Source organism: Cryptosporidium ubiquitum (assembly GCF_001865345.1).
Source record: "Cryptosporidium ubiquitum isolate 39726 chromosome Unknown contig_16, whole genome shotgun sequence".
NCBI classification, from domain to species: domain Eukaryota; phylum Apicomplexa; class Conoidasida; order Eucoccidiorida; family Cryptosporidiidae; genus Cryptosporidium; species Cryptosporidium ubiquitum.
Genome location: NW_021639815.1, coordinates 357428 through 378819, shown reverse-complemented (window position 1 = coordinate 378819; position 21392 = coordinate 357428). Strand labels below are relative to the sequence as shown.

The 21392-nt window shown below is 30.7% G+C and overlaps 9 protein-coding genes across 9 annotated transcripts in view; 2 read left to right on the top strand and 7 right to left on the bottom strand.

Annotated features, from left to right (window-relative positions):
* cubi_01196 (uncharacterized protein) overlaps positions 1-1231 on the bottom strand; it is a gene marked incomplete at both ends in the record, with an annotated part of 2740 nt that extends 1509 nt beyond the window's left edge. The window contains one exon of the mRNA XM_029018208.1: positions 43-1231. Within this exon, the coding sequence (XP_028875545.1) occupies positions 43-1231 (1189 nt within the window). The remainder of the gene's footprint in view (positions 1-42) is intronic.
* Positions 1232-1941: 710 nt separating this feature from the next.
* cubi_01195 (60s ribosomal protein pelota RNA binding domain-containing protein) lies at positions 1942-2271 on the top strand (the record flags this gene model as incomplete). Its single annotated transcript, XM_029018207.1, has 1 exon — positions 1942-2271. The coding sequence occupies one exon, from the start codon at positions 1942-1944 to the stop codon at positions 2269-2271; it is 330 nt and encodes a 109-aa protein (XP_028875544.1).
* A 323-nt stretch (positions 2272-2594) lies between these two features.
* Positions 2595-5702, bottom strand: cubi_01194 (uncharacterized protein; the record flags this gene model as incomplete). The annotated part of the gene is made up of 1 exon (XM_029018206.1): positions 2595-5702. One exon carries the CDS (start codon positions 5700-5702, stop codon positions 2595-2597), a length of 3108 nt encoding a protein of 1035 aa, XP_028875543.1.
* An 875-nt stretch (positions 5703-6577) lies between these two features.
* On the bottom strand, positions 6578-7168 carry cubi_01193 (uncharacterized protein; the record flags this gene model as incomplete). The annotated part of the gene is made up of 1 exon (XM_029018205.1): positions 6578-7168. One exon carries the CDS (start codon positions 7166-7168, stop codon positions 6578-6580), a length of 591 nt encoding a protein of 196 aa, XP_028875542.1.
* Positions 7169-7766: 598 nt separating this feature from the next.
* cubi_01192 (uncharacterized protein) lies at positions 7767-9215 on the bottom strand (the record flags this gene model as incomplete). Its single annotated transcript, XM_029018204.1, has 1 exon — positions 7767-9215. One exon carries the CDS (start codon positions 9213-9215, stop codon positions 7767-7769), a length of 1449 nt encoding a protein of 482 aa, XP_028875541.1.
* Positions 9216-10135: 920 nt separating this feature from the next.
* cubi_01191 (type I pseudouridine synthase domain-containing protein) lies at positions 10136-11668 on the bottom strand (the record flags this gene model as incomplete). The annotated part of the gene is made up of 1 exon (XM_029018203.1): positions 10136-11668. One exon carries the CDS (start codon positions 11666-11668, stop codon positions 10136-10138), a length of 1533 nt encoding a protein of 510 aa, XP_028875540.1.
* Positions 11669-12203: 535 nt separating this feature from the next.
* Positions 12204-15503, bottom strand: cubi_01190 (isoleucine-tRNA synthetase; the record flags this gene model as incomplete). Its single annotated transcript, XM_029018202.1, has 1 exon — positions 12204-15503. The coding sequence occupies one exon, from the start codon at positions 15501-15503 to the stop codon at positions 12204-12206; it is 3300 nt and encodes a 1099-aa protein (XP_028875539.1).
* A 1003-nt stretch (positions 15504-16506) lies between these two features.
* Positions 16507-18285, top strand: cubi_01189 (uncharacterized protein; the record flags this gene model as incomplete). The annotated part of the gene is made up of 1 exon (XM_029018201.1): positions 16507-18285. The coding sequence occupies one exon, from the start codon at positions 16507-16509 to the stop codon at positions 18283-18285; it is 1779 nt and encodes a 592-aa protein (XP_028875538.1).
* A 296-nt stretch (positions 18286-18581) lies between these two features.
* Positions 18582-21044, bottom strand: cubi_01188 (DNA ligase I; the record flags this gene model as incomplete). The annotated part of the gene is made up of 1 exon (XM_029018200.1): positions 18582-21044. One exon carries the CDS (start codon positions 21042-21044, stop codon positions 18582-18584), a length of 2463 nt encoding a protein of 820 aa, XP_028875537.1.
* Positions 21045-21392: the final 348 nt, after the last annotated feature.

The window sequence follows — 21392 nt, the reverse complement described above, 5'->3', positions numbered from 1 at the left end:
CTTTGGAACCAACTGTAGGATTGGATTCAAATATTGACTTACCATCAGTCTTCACTTCTGGTTTGGTGTTATAACTCACATCCGCTCTTGAAGACATCACGGGATTTGATTCAAAAACTGTCTTTTCTTCTAAAATTAATGGTGCTTTAGAATTATATCCAATATCAGCTTTTGAACATTTAGATGGGATTGACTCAAAAATCGACTTTTCGCTTTTCACATTCACATTGGCTTTGGTCTCAGATTGAACTTGAATTGGAAGCTCTGTTTTGTTTTCAATATTTATCGTTTGATTGCAATCAGGAATTAATTCGTTAATAGGCTCAGAATCTTTTACGGGATACTTTTTTTCATCACTTTTATCATATATATCATCACTGCCAACTTCACTATGTTCGCTTACTTCATTGCTTGTTCGTCTTTCGGCTCCTTCATCATCCTTCAAATAGGTAATATGAGAAGAGCTATTTGGTTTTGATAAGTTTGCTGTTTCGAAAATAGATTGGTGATCTTCAGTTATATAATCATTTGATGAAATAGAATTAGATCGAGATTCCCTTCCAATGTCGTTATTACCTTCTCTCTTAATTGGCAAATTCTCAAAAATAGTCATAGAAGCTTCAGAAGGAGGAGAAACTGAATCCTCATTTTGAATGCTTAAGCCAACAGTAGGATCATTTTCAATGTACTCCCTGGTAATCTCATTTGTTTGCCCTTTTACATTATTATTGATATCTGACTCCTTTCTTTTAATTATTTCACTTACATCAACGGACAAACCATAGTTTGTATCATCATTAGGGTGAACAATACTCTCAGAACGTGGCAATACTTCAAAAACAGTTTTATCTTCTACAATATCCACCTTTTCATTATACTTATAATCAGCATCAGAAGATGATTTTGGTAATGACTCAAAAACTCCAATATCATTACCAAAATCACTTGCTTTGTCATAACTTGCATCTGCATTGGACTCTGATCTAGGCAAAACCTCAAAAACAGTATCCCCACAAATTTCATCCTTTACTTTCTCACTTGATTTAGCATCGATACTATTTCTTTCAACTGGCAAAGACTCATAGACTCCATTCGAAGAAACTTTTACCCTGCATTTTTCAAGAAGTATCTCTTTATTTTTATCTTCAAATTTTTCTTCAATTGTATTGGAATTCTCATTTATTGAAATCTCTTGACTTTGGTTTGAGATATTCTCATTTGTTAAATTCATGGTTATCTACTTTAATTCACTGCTATTCACAAAAATTGAAAAATAGCTCTTATTGGCCTTAAAGTCTCATAAAATTCAGACAAATATCCTTTTAACGCAATTACTTGTTTATTTTTATATTTATTTGACCTTTTTTGTAAACCTCTTCCTCAATTACTTCTTTTCTCTTATTTATTATTAATTCACAAGACTTATAACATCATAACATTAAAATAAAGTTTCTTCTTTTCCACAAAATGTATTCCTTCACCTATTTAAAAATTATTTATATTTTTTATTATTTTCTATATACCCCCCTACAAGTATTTTGTGTGCTCAGTTTTTTTTTACATGTAATTATTATCGCCATTAACAATAATTCAAAGTAATTTCCAAATAAAACCCGCCCATACACGTGTCTAGTTTTGGCGGTTACTGCTATCATAATTTATTCTATAAAAAAAAAATGAGACGAGAAGGAATAAATAAATAGTAATGGTCAATATAGATTAGAAAAACGTAAAAATAAGGTAAATATAAATAAGTTTATAATATTAAATTATAATTTGCAAAAAGAAAACCATTTTTGTTCTGGCGCGAGTTTAATTAGACAAATAATTTAGAAATCATCTTAAACAAAACGAGTTTCAAGAAATTGAAATAAGTTGTCTAAAAGAAACAAAAGTAATTTAAAGACTCAGATATTAGTTTGTGAAGAAAATTAAATAGAAATGGTCAAGAAGAGTTCATCCAAGGGTAAATCTGAAGGTATGACAAGTCGCTTACAGCTTGTTATGAAAAGTGGTAAGGTCTGTCTTGGGTACCGTTCAACTGTCAAATCTATCAGAAATGGTACTGCCCGTTTGGTTATAATCTCCAACAATTGTCCACCTCTCAGAAGATCCGAAATTGAGTACTATGCAATGCTCTCCAAGATTGGTGTTCACCATTTCCAAGGTGGAAACAACGATTTAGGTACCTCTTGTGGTAAACTATATCGTGTTAGCTGTATGACTGTAACAGACCCAGGTGATTCTGATATTATAAGATCATACGAGTAAACTAGGGAGTCCGATAACAATTTTAGTTGTTTTCTGGTGAGAGAGGACATTTCTTTATTTTATTCGGCTTAATTCAGTCTTATATAATATTGATACTTCTCCCCTTTGGAGTTACACCACATGTATTCCAGGCCCATATTATCAGGACTAATAGTAGAATTCACAAACTATTTTAGTTATATTATCAGTAAAAATAATGATCATTTTTTTTTAATTATTGTTTAATTGAGATTTTCCTTTTCAATCCCTTTTCTACTTATATTCTAACATCCTAAATTTAATTGTTACATTTTATATTCGAATAAGTTAGTACTATTTAATTCTTAGTAATTCATAGCCTTAATTAGTTCTGGACAAGTAATGAAGTTCTGAATGTTAACTTCATCACTCATACCTTTTCTTCTCCTCGTTTTAAGGAGAAAATCTCTAGCTAGATGTGCTATAGGAGCCTTCTCCAAAGGCCTTATAAAAATATTCCTATCTAATGGATTCCCAGGGACAATTGCCCAATGATCAAAACAACTTGTACAAAAAGCTTGCCCACTTGTATGTATTCTTAAATCTGTTTCAAATCCAAAAGTCTCTATTGTTGGAACAAATGCTAGTATTGTAACTAATGGTGAAGCAGGAATTGGGTTCTCCTTGCCTGCATGGCCTCTTCTTTTAGATATTATATTATTAATAAATTCATCCAGACCTGAAGGACATATTATCTCTACTAAACAAATTGGTTCCAAAATTTTTGGAGATGCTAAAAACATTGATGTATAGCAAGCTCTTCTAGATGCTGGAACTATTTGCCCTGTTCCTCTGTTTATTTTATCAGACGATAAGTTTACATCCAGAATCTTAAATTTAACATTCCTAATAGGTTCTTCCAGTAAAGGGCCCTCCTTAACAGCCCAGTTAAATCCTTGAATAATGTCTTCTTTAACATCATACAAAAGCTTCTTATCAACAGTAATAGAAGATGTATCATCTAATAATACATTACTCCCTACTTTAGGATCTGGTCCAAATGCCCATAAAGACTTTATTGCAAGTTTATCCCAACCATATTTATCTGCTAGTACATTTGTATAGTATCTGGGATCTTTGTTGTCTGAAATAGTAACCTTCATAATACCATTTTCTAATTCATCTGAAATACCTTTATCTAAAGGCTCTGACGTAATATAAAGCCTGTTTAGTCCATTTGTTGAATCTCCAAAACACTTTACTACGGATTTCTCTGAAACTGTCTCGCAAAAATGTACCATTGGATCTGAAACTTTGACATCTAGATTTCCATACAAAAACCTTAAATCGTGCATCATACAGTCCATCTGCAATTCTCCTGTTCCAAATAGAACATGCTCTCCGTTTTCTTCTACTTTAGTAATTGAGCATGTATAAGCTTTCGAGATACCTTTCAGGCCTTCAAGCATTTTTGGTAAATCTGCAGGGTTGTGAGGTTCAATAGCCAACTTCATTACACTCTTATTCAAAAGTCTTATGTTGGATAAAGGGTATATTTCATCATCTTTAATTGATGAGTTGCATCCAATTAGAGTACATGATTTTGTTACTGAGTTTCCAAGACCTGAAATCAGTACCCAATTTCCAGCAGGAGCACTCGTAATTTCTACCTTGTATCTACTTTGCAATATCCAAAGACGATCAACAGTTCTTATAGTAAAGTCCTCAGGATCTTCCTTAGAAAAAGATTCTCCCAAAACTTTAACTCGGTCACCTTTTGATAAAGTTCCACAGAATATCTTTCCAAATGAATAAAATGATTCTATATCTTCAGAATGGAATTGCTTTATGACAAAAACAACTAAGGGACAGTTAGATCTTTCGTATTTTCTCATGAATGATGATACTCTATCATTTAATGGTCCTGTATATATTCTTTCAACATTAGTATTAGCACTTTCAACAGGATTTGGAATGTTTTTTGAGATGAAATCAGTAAATGAACCAGAATTACCAAAGAAACGTTTACAAACAACCTCTAAACGTTCTTTTACATTCAATTTAAGTTCCTTCTTTGTTAAATATATACCCACAGTTTTCAAGAAACTCGCTAATTGATCATCTTCTTCCGATACCGTATATCCGAGTAGTTTGTATATCGGATTTAAAATGAACTCAACAAAAGATCTATCTTGAGAAACACTTGAATCAGTTTCAAATGTACCATTTTCCTTGTTAAAGTAATAGTCACCCCAGAATCTGTGAGATAAAAGATTAGATTTTTCATTCAAAATACAGTTATTGATAACACCATTATGCTTCAAGTACTTTCTAGCAAATGAGTCTAGAGTGAAGAAAAAGTTGTATCTTCCAGAAGCAAATCCAACATTACCTTTTTCTGGCTCGAATAGTAAAGTTTTGGCTTCTTCTGTACCTAATCCATAAATGGATGCATATTCCATAATAGAGTTGTTTACTGCGGAAATCAGATACTTAAGCTTAAAATATGCATCATAGGGAGGTAGTCTGCACTCTAAAACAAGTCTGTCAATTTGATTAATTACCAAAACAACTTTTTTACCCTCGGATAAGCAATAATAAAGTAATCTTTCTAAATGCTTAGTAAGACCAATAACGCAGTCCAATAAAATAATAACACCCTCTGAAATTCTTACAGAAATACAAACTTCATCCAGAAAATTAACATGGCCTGGTGTATCCAATATATTAAATAAAAATGATTTCCCCACAGAGTTGGGTAAGACCAAGGACATTGGAGAAGCCTTGATACTAATTCCCCTGTCCTGCTCATCCTTCCTACAATCAGAGTATCTTTCTGGAAAAGATAGATTTTTTTTATCTCTGTTATAAGAATGAGTACTTTTAATTAACATATCTAAAAATGTTGTTTTCCCAGAATGCAAATCGCCTATTAAACAGATATTTCTTACAAATTCCAAATTATCCATTAAATCTCTGAGAAACTCATAAGAAAATGTTGTTTCCATATCTTTGAGATTCTTTTCGACTAAATCAAACTTGTTTTCCTTTAATGGTGAAATTAAAGGTTCATCTATATGTTGGTGGTCTTCTTCTTCTACCAGTATTTCAACATCATCCCCATACACCTGAGAAGAATCTGGATAATACTCCTTATCTTCATACTGGACGATCTTATTCTCATCGTTAGTTTCTGTACTCATTTCATGATCTTTATCCTTGAAGTTTTGCCTCTTAATTATCTTCACTTCTCCTTGATACTCTCGCAGCTCATTTTCAGAAAAAATATCGCTTCCAAAGTTGTCATCAGTTTCTTTCTGACCAAATTCTTGTATTTCAATACCCTTATTGTTGTGATCAACCTCTAGCTCTGATGAAACATCAGATCCCATACTACTTATACTTCCTTCTGAGTCATCTTCGTCTTTCAAAATATAGTTACCAAACTCATCGTACACATCATTCAAGTCCATCTTGGAGCTTTCCACCCCTAGAACTATCCAGAATTACTTTTACCTTATTTACTCCTATTCCGTTTTAATTTTTGTTGTTTCTTCTATTGTTTTCTTTCATCATTCTTGACCTTTATATATTTGGCGCCAAAACAGTCATGTTTAGGCGCCTAATTTTGTGAATAAAAAGCATTCAAGTCCAGGATGACTTTAAAAACTGTCTTAGTGATTTATATTTGTGCAGAAAAGAGTGGAGAGATGCCAGACGAAAACTTAATAAGTATAAAATCGAAAGAGAGAAAAAAGGAGAAGGAGAAATTCCAGGAAAAGTGATAAGGTTGCTTTCTATACTTAAAAACAAGGAAAATTAAGAAATGACTAGTAAGAACGCTAGTGATTATTTTAGCCACACACAAAAATCCAAACATGAAACCTCATTCACTCTCAATTGGAAAACCAAGCTTCGACATACATAACAATACATATGAATAATCAAATCTTGGCCCACTAGGCTTCACCCCCCTTAATACCTGTGAGCTAAATAAATTGGACAACTCAAGCATTCAGAAATAAGTTAATGTAATTATATTTACACTTCCAGGTTAAGTGGCACCTCAACAACACTTGTATCAAAATATAGACTCAATGGTTTAGATATGCTATAAAAAAAAAAAAACAAATATTCTTTCTGATTACTCATTTTTTTCTTTCTCAACTCTTTAAAGAATTATTAGAGCGAGTGAAAAGCATGCATATACATATATATAAATATATTTTTATTTTATTATTATTGGTGTATTCTTTTGAGTTAATAGGGATCACAATTTATACAGCTTTTCAACATCACCATTACTCGTAATTTTGGTATCATTAATACTCCTATATTAATCATACTTTCAGTCATCCAAAGATATATGACGCAAGTGAACACATCTACGGTTCCCACAAGCCATATTGAATGCCACTCTTGGCTTCAATTGTAACTCCTCAAAGGATTCATCGCTAGCATATAAGAATACTAAGGCCCTGTTTACATAAGTATGGGTTTCAACTACCTCATCTGGTCTTTTCATCCTTATGACGGGACATCCATCAATTGCTGAAACTTGTCCATACCACATTATACATCTTTGGGGATCACCTAATATTGGGTCGTCATTATTATTAATTCCACGGGCTATTGCTGAAAGCACCTCCATCAAACATTCTGAAGTCCTCCAAAACTCTCTACCTCTCTCATGTACACATTTTTCCCATTTGAGACAAATAGAATTGATTTCCTCAGAACTTCTTGGTTCAAAAGAATTCAAGTTGGATGGAGTGGCCAAAAGTGAGCTTCCATATGATTGAGTGTCATAAACGGAATCTCCTTCACTCAGCTGGTAAGACGTTTTTTTAGTCCCCTCGTCAGAGAAATATCCATTAAATATTCTCAAATTAAAAAAATGGCTAAATGGTGGTTCGGTACAGATTCTACAACGAAACATATTTACGAAACTATTATTCTTATTTGCTGGAATTATAAAACGGTATTTCTTATATGGAAGCAGTATATATTAGCTTCTACAACAATTTGTCAGAAAGCTATATTATCTTAAAACACTGTTCTTAAAATTACCAATCGTTCTTTTCAGACTTACTCAAAGAATTTCATAGATCTCATATAATCATTACGCTATATTCAACCAATAGAGTATCATGAAATCGTATTGAAAAGAAACTGTTTAAATCACTTTCTCAAATTGCATAAATTTCCTCTAATGGTTTCGATTTGATTTTCCTTTCCCCAATCTTGTCCATTAATTTAAAAAATTAATTTGCCGCCACGTCTACCGCCAAAATTTGGCGCCAGGTAGGTTTTATCCTTATGTCATTTTTTGAAAAATGAACTGAACAAACATAAAAATAGGTAATATATAGATAATATATTAAACGTAAGAGTGAGGTAGAAATAAGATATGTAGATAATGAATAATTAGGTCTAAATATTTACTTGATTTAACTAAGTTATATTTCTGCGAAAAGGAAGAATTTAAAAGAAATGTATATTAGTAGTTGAAATAAATAATTTGTAATATATTCTAATTATTGATTATATTGCATTGGAATTGTGCTATCTACGGAGTTCATAGTCGAGTTTTCTTTTGAAGGTTCATCCAAGAGTTTTAGGTTGTATCTGGAGTTTAAGTCATTTAGCTGGCTTATTAGCTGCTTTTTGTACCTAGTGAGAACATTTAAGAGCTGGTTGTGCTGAACACTGAGTGCATTGATGGCCTTTTCATGATTTACTTTTGAATTCTGAATCTCCTTTTCCATCAATTCTGCCTGCCTCTCAAGTGAAAATGCCTCACTACTTTGAACATCAAGGAACTCTTGCCCCTGCTCATATTTCTGTTTCTCCTGGTTAAGTAAAGTCTGTGCCTCCTCAATCAGGCTCTCATAATGTTGTTGATTATTCTGAATCCTAAGGGAGATTTGCTCTACAGTTTGTAAGAGAAGTCTTTCTTCTTCTGTAGTCTGTTCAATCGTCCACTTATCCTTTTCAATATGGTGTTCAATCTCTTTAATCGACTGCTTAATGTTGTTTGCATCTTTGATTCCACTGATAGTTTGCTCAAGAAAAGCTTTCGCCTTTCCGAGCCTTTTTTCTGTCTTTTGTAAAAGATTTTGTCTTTCTTTAAGCTCATTATTTCGGACACTAATCTGATCAATTTGCTTTCTTTCATTATCCAATGATTTGTTTAATTCTTCTACAGTATTTCTGAGTCTCTCTGGAGACTGAACTACTTGGTCTTTCAAATCTTGTATATCTTGATTTCCGGAAGCAATTCTAAACTCCACGTCTTTAAGCTGTTCCTTTAAATCATGGTCTAACTGTGTTAATCTTTTTAGTTCTTGTTGGTTTTGCAAAAATTCCCCATGCAAAGACCTCATCTTCTCCTGGTATTCTTGATTATCTCTCCTCCTATTTACGATCTCACCACTCTGTTCACTGTATCTCACTCTAATATTATTTAAGTCTTCTTTTTTTTGCTTAATTTGCTCGTTTGATTTGTCTACCGAATCCAAAATCTCCTCGATTTCATAAAACTCATTCTTATAAGTCATCCAACGATCTTCTTTGAAACGCATCAAATTCACAAATCCACACAAAAAAGAATAAATCCTATCTGGAGTTGGTCTGTGAATATCGTTCATACTGAAATCGTCTATTCCTATCATTACCCATAATATCTTACAGTAACGCAAAAATCTCAAATTACCTATTGGTTTAATCTGGCTCTTTCCGTTTTCAGATATAATTCCAGCAGCTGAAGATGGGATTTGCCCCATTAGTTCTTCTGGTCTTATATCCTCTGTATCTATCTCCAAAGCTATTGACAAGCAGTTCATATAGAGTTCCACTGCTATTTCATGATTAATGCTTTCCCAAAAATTACTTCCAACCTCAAATCCTAACATATCCAACTCATTCATCAACTCTCCCATCTCTAAATCAGGAAACTGGTACTTTTGTTTAGATTGTAGCCTCATTTTTACTTCTATATTATCATCGCAGGAGTATCTTTCGTTCTACTTTACTATATTTTCTTCAAGCTAAAATGCATTGTTTTATTCAACCACTTCACAAACATACTATTGTTTTCTCCCTTATTTGAAAATAACTTCTTGATTCTCTTTACTTGGGTTTTTTACTCAACAAAATATTAATTTAAATGATTTAATCGAAAAACTACCCCCAATCTATGAAAAGAACTTAGGCATTTAGAATAGAAGAAGTATGTAGAAGAGCAATTATTCCAATAGAATAAGAAAGGGATGGTAATAATTGTTGTAGAAAAAACCCGTTTTTTACTCTATTTATATTCTTCACTATTTTTATTCGAATTCAAATAACATCCTCCCCTCACATGAGCCACAAAACCCACATTTTTGCATGTTACCGCCGGCGGTAAACCTTTTCCTTACAATTAATGCCACGAAAATTTAGACTAGTTGAATAACAGTTTGCATTAAAACACCAAGTTTTTATTAACCAAAGGAGTTTGAATTGCTAAAAAACAATAAGGGAATTTACTTTTGCTCTGTATCGTTTCTTTAAGTGAGATTTAAAGCATTAATTTTCTTTTTTGATTTCGCATTACAAAATAAACATAATTTACATATAAAATGACGTGTATTCTAGCTGGATTAAGTTAAAAAAAAGATAAATTCTTAAAAAAAAAATGAACTTTAAAAAAAGTACTTATAACACTTAACAAACTGTTTACCAGCTATTCCAAATGATAATTAAAGCCTAATAAATACTATTACGATTTTTGTGGAAAAGAATTCCATTACTATTGAAAATGAGAGAATAATGTGGATATAAATAAATTAGAAAATAAGCGCAGTCATAATATAGTGTATCCACTAGCTTGATATAAAAAAATTTCAAACTTTGTAAAGGTATTTCAATCTTCACTAACATGACTATGTCTCTTTTTTTTCTTAGATTTATCTTTAGATGACTTCTCTCCTTTGAATTTACTCTTCTCATCATCACTACTATCGCTACTACTACTGCTATTTTCACTTAGAGGTTCTGTATTCTTTCTTTTTTTCTTTTCCTTCTTACTTTTAGAAGATGATGAATAAGATTCATCATTAATCTCTTTCTTTTCTTTTCTTTTTTTTGATGAACTGGCTTCTATATTAGAGCTAGGCTCTGATTCCGATTCCGAATCTGATTCTGTCTTGCTTTTTGACTCTTCTTCTTTAAGGCCATCATGGTCACCTGTAAGCTTTGGGATGTAACCCTCATATTTAAGCCAAGATTCAGGAGTTTGCTCGTTTGGCTTTCCATGCTTGTCAAGCTTGCCACCTAAAATAAGTTTCTTCTTCTCAGAAGCTCTAGGACCATGTCCCCATCTCATATCATAAGTATCCCTCTCCATAATGACTCTCTTAATTATAGCAACAACTCCATGGTCAACACTGGCTATAACAGCTGTGGTCATTTGAGCAATACCGATTGCGATAGCTTCTCCTTTTGTTGTCATCATAACAACCTCAGTACCAACATCTATTTCATTATCAAACCTTAATACACCCGGAATCATAAGCTTTGCACCATAACAAATTGCATTCACACATGAATCCTTAACTACAATTCTTGGTAAATCTGTCAAAAGTAATTCTAAAGGCGAGATAATGCGCCTTAAATAAGACTCATCCCTATAGTTATCTAACATATACTGAGCGTCCAAAATATCGTGCATTGTTACCATATTATCATTTTCTGATAAACAACCACTTCTAACTCTTCTTAATTCCTGCATATGAGCTCCAACTCCCAATAGCAGTCCCATATGAACACACATCGTTCTTATATATGTGCCTGCCTCACACTTCGCCCAGAAAACAGCCAAATTCCTTTTCTCATCATAATCCAAAAGTTTAGAGTCATATATTGAACGTACCCTAAGTTGACGTTTAACTGCAGAAATTACTGGAGGTCTTTGAAATAGAGCACCAGTAAGAGTCTCAAGGCATCTATTTACTGCAGATCTACCTCCAACACTTGAGTGAAATCTTACAATGCAAACATACTCTTTACCTGCACTTTGTTGCGACTTCACCAATCTGGTTGCTCTGTTTAAACATACAAGTAAACATCCTGTAACCTTTGGATCCAATGTACCACTATGACCTGTTTTCTCACATCTCAAAATCTTCTTAATCCATGCAACAACTTCATGAGATGAAGGATTTGCTGGCTTGTCAAGATTGATTATTCCGTAGCTCAAATAATCAACCAAATTTCTATTCAATGGAGAATTACCATAGGGAAGTGGAGTATAGTGTCCAGTTCTAACATTCAATTTTGAATAATTCTTCAGGAGTAATGGCCAATTAGAAGTATCAATCGGCTGAGACTTACTTTCTGGCTTTATTACAGTCTCAGTTTTGGCATCACCCATTTCTAATTCCTTACGTTTACCCATGGATTCCTATCCTCTACCTTCTCTTCTCTTCCTCAGAATAAATATTTGTCTACTTCAGTCCAGTAAAATCGATAAAAAGAGTAAAGTCCTGATTTTTCTTGTCCTTTTATCTATTTTTATTTATTTTTCTACTTTCAGTCTCTTTATTATTTTAGCATTCCCGCCCAAACATTGTCTTTTTTTGATTATGGCGCCCTAACAACAAATTTATTCCCTAATTAAAATTGGCAAAACAACATTCAAATAAACATTTTTTGAAATGCTTATAAAAAAAAACTCAATTTAAGTTAATATGTGAAAAACTAACTTATTAAAGAAGTGGGGGAAAATTAAATTTAGATTTAATATATATATCGTAATACAAACACTCATTTTAACTATACTATAAATCATCCAAGTTTAATTACTTAATATTGACGAAATTAATTAATCCATTTAATGGAATTTTTCTCAATATTATTTTCTACCCACAATTTATTCTTAAAATATTAATTTACATAATATTAATCAAATCAAAAATCTTAAAAAGAACTATTCAATTTTCTATTACTATCACATTAATTCTATCATCCATTCCAACTTCAATCTCACACTCAAATAATAATCTTGTTCTTAAATCTTTAGATTCTTCGATTGGAAATTCCATTATTGGTTTTCTTATAATTTTCTGTAAATAATCATTATAAGATGTTATAGCTGAATAGAATTTACTTAATCTATCATTATCATTATTAGATATTAATTGTAGATATATTGTAACATTTGCATCTGGGTCCATATTCTTTTCTTTACGTATCTTTTGAATCTTATTTGCTAATTCTCTAGAATAAGCCATATTCTCAAATTCTATATCAGAAGTAAAATCCATTCCTATAACTAAATTTGAACTTCCTTCATATACTATTTCGCTATCAGAATTAGTTATAGAATGATCTACAACAGTTTGGATCATTATTTCATCTAAATTTAATTCAAATCCACATATTTTTATTGTTCCATCTTTTACAAATTTTTCAATAATTTCATTATTCATTTCATTCTTAATATAATTAGTAACATCTTTCATTGATTTACCTAATTTAGAACCTAAAATCTTGAAATTTGGAGTAGCAACCAATTTTGTAATCTTGCTAAATTCTGAATTATTATCTGTAATTACATTTAATACATTTAATTCATCTTTAATATAATTAATTAATTTAGATTCAATTAAATAATCCAAAACAGATTTATTTTTATGTACAATACTAATACTTTTTAATGGAGTTTTAACACTAACTTTTTTCTTCTCACGTAAATTTCTTCCCATTACAATAATTTCTCTTAATTGATTAATGGCTTCTTCAATATTTTTATCAATAAAATCTTCTTCAATTTGAGGAATCAATAATAAATGAACAGTCTCAGGTCTATTTTCTTCTGGTTCATTAATTAAAGCATTTTTTAAATTTGAATATAATAATTCACATGTAAATGGAATAAATGGAGCTAATAACTTTACTGTTAACATTAAAACTTGATAAAGTATTTCTAAAGAATTCTTTGTTTCATTTAATCCAAAAATTCCTCTCATTCTATCTCTATTTAAACGAACATACCAATTACAAAGTGTATCTAAAAATGATATTAATCTTGGAGTAACATTATATAATCTATATCCATCCATTTCAGTCTTAACAAATTTAAGTAATGATTGAGCTTCAGAATATATCCATTTATCCATAACATTATTAGTTATTTTAATTACTTGATTATTTGATACAAATTTTGTATTATTAGTATTTTCATATCTAGTAGCTTCTTGTATAAAGAAACGATAACAATGATACCATGGAAGTAATACATCTTTAATAACATCTTTTACACCTTCTTCTTTAAATCTTAAAGTTTCTGCTCTTACTACTGGTGAATTAATTAAAAATAATCTTAAAGAGTCTGCTCCATATTTATTAACAATATCTAATGGATCAGGATAATTTTTTAATCTCTTTGACATTTTTTTACCATCTGATGCTAATACTAAACCATTTACTATAATATTCTTAAAAGCTGGTTGATCAAATAATGCTGTAGATAATACCATAAGAGTATAAAACCATCCTCTTGTTTGATCTAATCCTTCACCAACAAAATCAGCAGGAAATATATTTTTAAATAATTCTTTATTTTCAAATGGATAATTAATAGATGCATAAGGCATTGAACCAGATTCAAACCAACAATCAAAAACTTCTTCAATTCTTTTTAATGGTGGATAATTTTCACCTCTAGGATCTGGAATTTCAATATAATCAATAAAATGACGATGAATATCAGTAATTTCTTTATCTTTTAAATTAGATGCTAAAGATTTAAGTTCTTCTACACTTTCAATACATTTGATTATTGTATAGTCTTCTGATACCCATAAAGGTATTGGTGTTCCCCAAAATCTATTACGACTTACACACCAATCTCTAGCTTCTTGTAACCAATTATGAAATCTTTTCTCTTTAACATAATTAGGAATCCAACTAGTTTTTTCATTATTAATTAATAATTTATCTTTTAAAGTTTCTACATTAATAAACCAAGAAGGAACAGCTCTATATTGTAAAGGTGTATCAGATCTCCAACAAAAAGGATAAGAATGTGTACATGTATTATCAGTTAAAAGTCTTCCTTTTTTTTTTAATTCTTGTTTTATTATTTTATCAGAATCTTTAAACCAAATACCTTTTAAATTACTAACAGGCTCAGTAAATCTTCCATTTGGATCCATTGGACATGGTAAATTGATTCCATGATGATCTATTAATTCATTATTTACACAAACTCTATAATCATCTTCTCCAAAAGCTGGAGCCATATGTACAATTCCTGTACCTGCATTATCTGTAACATAATCGTCAGCAAGTATTTTCCAGAATTTATTACTAGATTCATGATCTTTAAAATAATCAAATAAAGGTATTACTCTTGTATTATGTAATTTTGCACCAATACATTCTGAAATAATGTTATATTCTTTAATCTTAAGTTCAGAAAGTACCCATTCTAATCTTGATTCAGCAATAACATAAGTTATTTCTTGTGAATTTGGTGTCTTAAAATATATATATTTCTTTTCAGGATGAACAGCTATTGCTACATTTGAAGGAAGAGTCCATGGAGTTGTTGTCCATGCTAAAAATTGTATATTTGGGTCATCTACTGATGGAAATGTTATGATTATTGATGGATCATTTACATCTTTATAATTAAGATTACATTCAAAATTAGAAAGTGGTGTTGCACATGCTGTTGAATATGGCATTACTCTATAAGCTCTATAGACTAGATTTTTCTCAAAAAGTTGTTTAAATACCCACCATACTGTTTGCATATATTTTAAATCCATTGTTCTATAACCATTATCAAAATCTATCATTCTTCCAACTCTTTCTACTGTTGATCTCCATTCTTGAGTATATCTTAATACTATTGATCTACAAGATTCATTATAAAAATCTATTCCTTTATTTAAAACATCTTCTTTACTTGTTATATTTAGTTGTTTATCTATTTCATGTTCTACTGGTAATCCATGGCAATCCCATCCAAATCTTCTTTCACAATAATATCCTTTTTGAGTCGCATATCTTGTAACAACATCTTTAACTGTACCTGCAAGTATATGGCCATAATGTGGAAGTCCTGTTGCAAATGGGGGACCATCATAAAATGAATAATTTGGTCTTCCTTTTGTCTTTTTTAAAGTAAGTTCCAATATATTAATTTTTTTCCAATATTCAAGAATTTCTTCTTCTAATTTTGGAAAATTTGGTCTTTCTGAAACCACAGAAAATGTTGCCATTTCTATTATTTATAAATAATGTCTTTTTTGTTATTATATTACTTAATAAATTGAATTTAAGTAAATTTTTAAGTATTATAAGGCAAAATTTAAACCTAATAAGTATTTATTTTTGTTTGACTTGACTTGAATTATTTAAAAAAAAAAATCCCCTCATTTTAATTAATTTAATATTTTCCCGGGTAAATGCGTAAAATAATAACCTTGTCAAATATATATATATATATTTTTATTAATAATTGACCAATATGAATAACCAATCAGCCTAAACATATTAATATTAGAAATCCTTCTTTTATATTTAAAATCAAAACTTAATTCATATTTTTTTTTCTTTATATTAAAATTACCCAAAAATATATACTATTGGTTATTTTTTTTTTATAATACCCAGAATTAATACAAAATGATAATATCACATTATTGCATGCATACCGCCCATTTTAATATCTTCAATAAATGGATTATTTAATGTAAAAAAATTTACTTCCTTTTCACATTTTTTTTTTATTCAGAAGTAATTTCAATATTTGATTTTTATAAGAAATACCCATTAATACGTCAAAATTACATTTAAATGAGCTGAAGTCAAATAAAGAAACTGAAAATTTCTTGAATACCCAGGAATTAATAATATAATTATAAAAAAAAAAAAGAAAGGAGTAAAATTGTAATTGAGTTCTTTGCATTCCAAATTCATTACTGAATAATAATACTGTTTAATATTACAGTTACAAATAAATATATTAGAAATTAAGCTAAGTTTATATTTTTTAGCTTATATATTATTCTGAAATAGTTATCCAAATTCGAGTTTCTTGAAATATTAGTACATAACATACTTACTTTGACTGAAAATTCCCACAAATTTCTTTGGTCATTCCACATAAAAATAATTTGAAATCCAATTATATTTTAAACTTGGAATAAAGTGAAGGTTGTATATTTAAGTATTCATATTGAAATTGACTTATTAGTATAGATAAATCATAATAATACAAGAATGGGCTCAGATTGTTCCAAGTCAAAAAATGATTCTGTTTCGAAAGGAAATACCAATATAGTTAAAAAAAACTCTAATGATGGTGTTAATTCGAATAAAAATAGAATAAGCCAGGATTCAAGTAATAATGGAAATCATGAACAAACTAAGAATAAAAAGGATAACCATAAGATTTTGGAAGTTCCACAATTCACCAGTAAAGCTGTTAAAGAAAGAATCCCAAGACCATGGAGATCTTTAGAAGATCTAACTTTTCAATGGAAAGAGCTTGATGTTAAAGGTTCTCATTTTAAAGTTAGATATATTACACCAAATATGTTCTTTAATCTTTGGGCTCAATCAAAAAATTCGAATCCATTTGGAAATTATGGTATTACTTTTGTTGATTCTCAAAGTTTTTATTATGATGTTAAAGTATTGGAAGCCAATAGTGAAGAAGAAGAAGCAATGGCTAGATTAGCTTCAAAAGGAGCATTGATGAAAAAAACTGTAATAGGAGCTTTGCAACCTTTTAGAAGCTTTTCAAAACAGAGTACCACAATTTATGAAACTAGTAATGAATTGGCCTTTAAAAAAATTAATAGTACCAAATACTCTGATGCTATATTAAGATACTCAAGAACAATAAATACTTGGCTTCTTGAGCAAATTAATAATAAAGTTGTTGTTCTTTTCGATCACCTTTGGGAAGGGAATGCTTCAATAAGAGGTGATCGTGTTTCACATGAATCACAAACTTTTCTTGATATTATGAGTTGCTGTTCATGTAGACCTGAGCGTATTTTCATCTTAGCTGGAGGGTTTGCTTCACTTAGTCCAAGATATGAAGGATGTATCGACGAGAATCCAATCTGTTCGGAATTCTCTGATAATAATTTACCATCCAGATTTGCATGTGAATCTATTCCTCTGTTTCCGGTTCTCACTCATTTTTGTGTTTTTACATGTGATATAGGAATTCTCGCACATAATGATTGGGATAAAAGTAAAGATAGATTCAATATAACCAAAATTGTGAATTTAACTAATTATCCAGATATCTTTAAATTCCCAAAAAGTTCTAAGATCAAATATTACAGTGTTCCATGTTATAATACAGAAAGTCCTGATTATTGGGGAGTAGTCAATATTATAAGGCAAGCACATCATTTTCGGAAATCTGTATTATTAGTAGATTCCTCTGGTGATTATCACTCACTGAATATTGTAGCTTTATTCTTAATTGAATTAGGATATAAACCATCAGAAGTTGTTAAATACATCACAGAAAGAAGATTTGGATTTAGCTTTGATGGTTTTATTCTTGACCTATTTGAACAGGTTTACGAGAAAACTCAATCAACTCCTGAAAAACTTCGTCCTGTTAGACCTCCAATTAAATTTCCAACTGATAAGATTAGTAATCATGAAGTTGAGAAAAAGATAGTTGATGCTGTTGAAAATATTTTTTCAGAAGAAACTTTAAATGGCAAAGAAGGAAGCTATGAATGTCTTAAAAATGTTGTAATTCTGCTTAAAAATGTTATCTCTTTTCCAAATAATCCATTCTATAGAACTGTCAGTCTTGAAAATGAGATCTTTAAAAACTCGGTTGGCAAATTTAGTCAAGGAATTGAAATTCTTCGAATTTCTGGTTTTGAAATAGTTGAAAAAGACAATGATAAGAAGATAAAGCTTCCAATTGAAGCTAATATTAACTTGTGCAAATTTTCCTTATCTTGTTTGTACCAAGAAATTGCGAAGCACTCTTTCAAAAATAAAGAGCACCGTATCTTGTAGAATAATATGAAAATCTACCGGTTTTGATCATTAATTAAAATGGGTTAATATTTATAAAAATAAATGATTCATCGATTAAATAGATCTGAATTCATGATTACTTAATTCCAGTTGAAATCAAAATTGGCTTCTAATGGGTAATTTCAATAATTTATCAGTATTTGTTTTTGACTAAATGTTGCATATATATTTTTACTTTGAGGTCGTATTATTTTCACTTATATCTTTTTTTTTGATTCCAGTTTCAAATATATTATACTTTAATTTCTGAGTTTGAGATAAGCTCCTTCTCATTACTAATCATCCTCATTAAAATGATCATCATTCATATTAACCTCATTTTTCGCCGTTATTAACTGGTTGTTGTACATTTCAACAATCTGAACTGATGTAGTAGCCTGTTCTGGAGATTTATCATCTCTGACTCTTATAAACCTCGGAAACCGAAGTCCTATTCCTCTGTTTTCATCGACAATTCCTATTGCTGCTGTATGCACAGGTGATAATGAAAGGTCTGCACCTTTAACTTCCCATACAAATTTTGGTTCAAACCAAACATCTTGCTTAAGTGAAGATAATTGTCCATTTGAATCAAACCTATAGTAACTTTTTGGAGCCCCTTCTTCAATTATGTGATTCTTTAAACTTGCAAACAATGATTGCAAAATTTCGTCAGAAAAACCTGTACCTGCTTTACAAAGTGTTTCATATACCTCCTCATCTGTATTATATACAGCTAAAAGAAAGGTCCCAAAAACGCCATTCCTCTTACCTTTGCCATAACACGCTGCAATAGGGACAACATCTATACTATCTGTAAGCCCATCAACATAATCCTTTTTAATCTTTAACCAATTAAGAGATCTTTTTGAGGGTTCATAGCTCGCATTTTCATGCAAAGTCTTGACCATAAGTCCTTCACAGTTATTTTCAATAGACTCTGAGAGGAACGAATCCAAAAGCTCAAGTTTGTCGGTTTCAGTACTTGTAGTGAATTTAATATACTCAGACTGGCCCTGATTGATGCATTTTCTCATATATTGTCTCCTTTCAAATAAAGATTTTTTCAGCAAAGATTCTCCATTAAATTCCATACAGTCAAAGATCATTAGGCAAATCTGGATTTGAATATCATCAAAAGCAACATTCTTCCTTTTTCTAGTACTCAAAACTTGAAAGGGTAAAATTTTCTCCTCATTCTTGGAGTACGCAACAACCTCAGAGTCTAAAATGCAATCTTCTACATCCGAACTAAGTGACTGATTCAAGTACTGTATTAAATCTGGATACCTATCTGTGGCAGATTCCAAATTACGAGTAAAAATTTTGATCACTCTTTTATTAGATTTGTCCTTATATACGTGTATTTGAGCTCTTTCACCATCGTACTTATATTCAGCAGTAAAGAGAATGTTTTCAAATCTACTAAGTACTTCATTAATGCCTTTTGTAGGTCTTGCCAACATTGGCTCACAAGGTATTCCAGTAGTTAATTTACATTGATCAGATATCTCATCACTAGAAGCACCTTGAATAGCAACTTTAATGATTTTTTCAATATTTGGAAGTTGGCAAAGGGATGATCTGAGTGAGTTTTCCATGTCAAGTATTTCAGAATCTAACTCTTGTAAGTTCTTATATTTTTTCTCATTTTGTATAAGTCTGTAATCAGAAAAACTATTCATTTCATTTTCTGGGATATTTTTGGTTAAGACAAACGCACTTGCCAAGGCCTGATAGACAGTAGTCTGTTGTATTCCAATCCTTAATCTTCCTTGTAAAAATCTTACTATATATTTAACTTCTTGCTGCTGGCCTGAAACTAATAACTTTTTAATCTTATCTTTTTTAAGTTGTTGAGATTGTTTACCTGAAATTTCTGTTAGTGAATACAACTCAATATAAACATCATGTACTGTCAATCTTGGTGGCTCAAAGAGAAGCCTGATCTGTTTTTTGCTGTTTGCTGCAATTTCACCCAGATCCTCAAACTTTCCACTTATTTGATCTTCTTTAATCTTCTTCTCAGAACGGCTGGATGACTCAGATATACATTTAATTAAAATAGAATCCCCAATTCCGGATTCCCTTCCTTCGTAGTCGGGAGCTACTTTGTTCATGCAAATATAAACTGCATATATTAAATCGCTTGGATTATGTTGTATTATCATTCTAAACAAATTTGCCAGAATTACAATGCATCCTTTTTTACTTCCAGAACCACTTCCTTTGAGCTGTTCTATCCTTGAGAAAGCATCAGCCAATACAGAAAACAATATTGAATTACTCTTTCCCTTTGCGATTATCTTTTCCTTGTTTATTTTACAAGGATCAAACATTGGGCTTTGAATATCGTCATTCCCAATTGTAACATTAATAGAAAATGGGGAAAAAAATCCAGAATTACCAGACTTTATCTTTTTAGTTAAACTCTCAGAGCAAGTTTTTAGATGGAAATTTTCTTTCTCCTCGTTTTCAGGAACTTTCTCTAGCTTTGTGCATCTATTTTTAATGCTAGGTGTGTTTTTTGATTCCAAATTAAATGATAATTTCTGCTGAACATTTGAGTCTACCTTCATTTTCTTAGATTTCTTCTCATTCTTAATACTATTAATCAATTCCCTCCCAAAAATACTATCTAGAGATATTTTGTCATTTATAAACGATTCTTTTGAATCCACAATAGAATCCTCAGTCTCTATAATCCCACTCTGGCAATCTTCCTCATCAAATAATGAAGCTCGGAGCTTACCAGTCATTGTAACTCACAACAAACTATAAATGCAATTATTTGCATTAATTAAAGCAACTTTTGATCCTAGCTCTTAATTCAAACAACTTTCAGACCCAATTTCTGTGTTTCAACTCAGTTCAAACCTTTTGGAACTTTTTAAAGTATTATCAATAGCTCTCGAGCAAAAACTCGTAATTAAAAATTACCTTTTTTAAAAAATTGTTACTTCCAATTTTATTATTTTAATTATTTCATTGGTAATTATATCCCATGTTAAATTAATTCATGTAAAAATTACTAATTATTACGTGTGGCGGCAAAATGTGGGGTGCAAATTTTTTTTTAAAGTCAGTTTCCCTATACCGTATTGCAA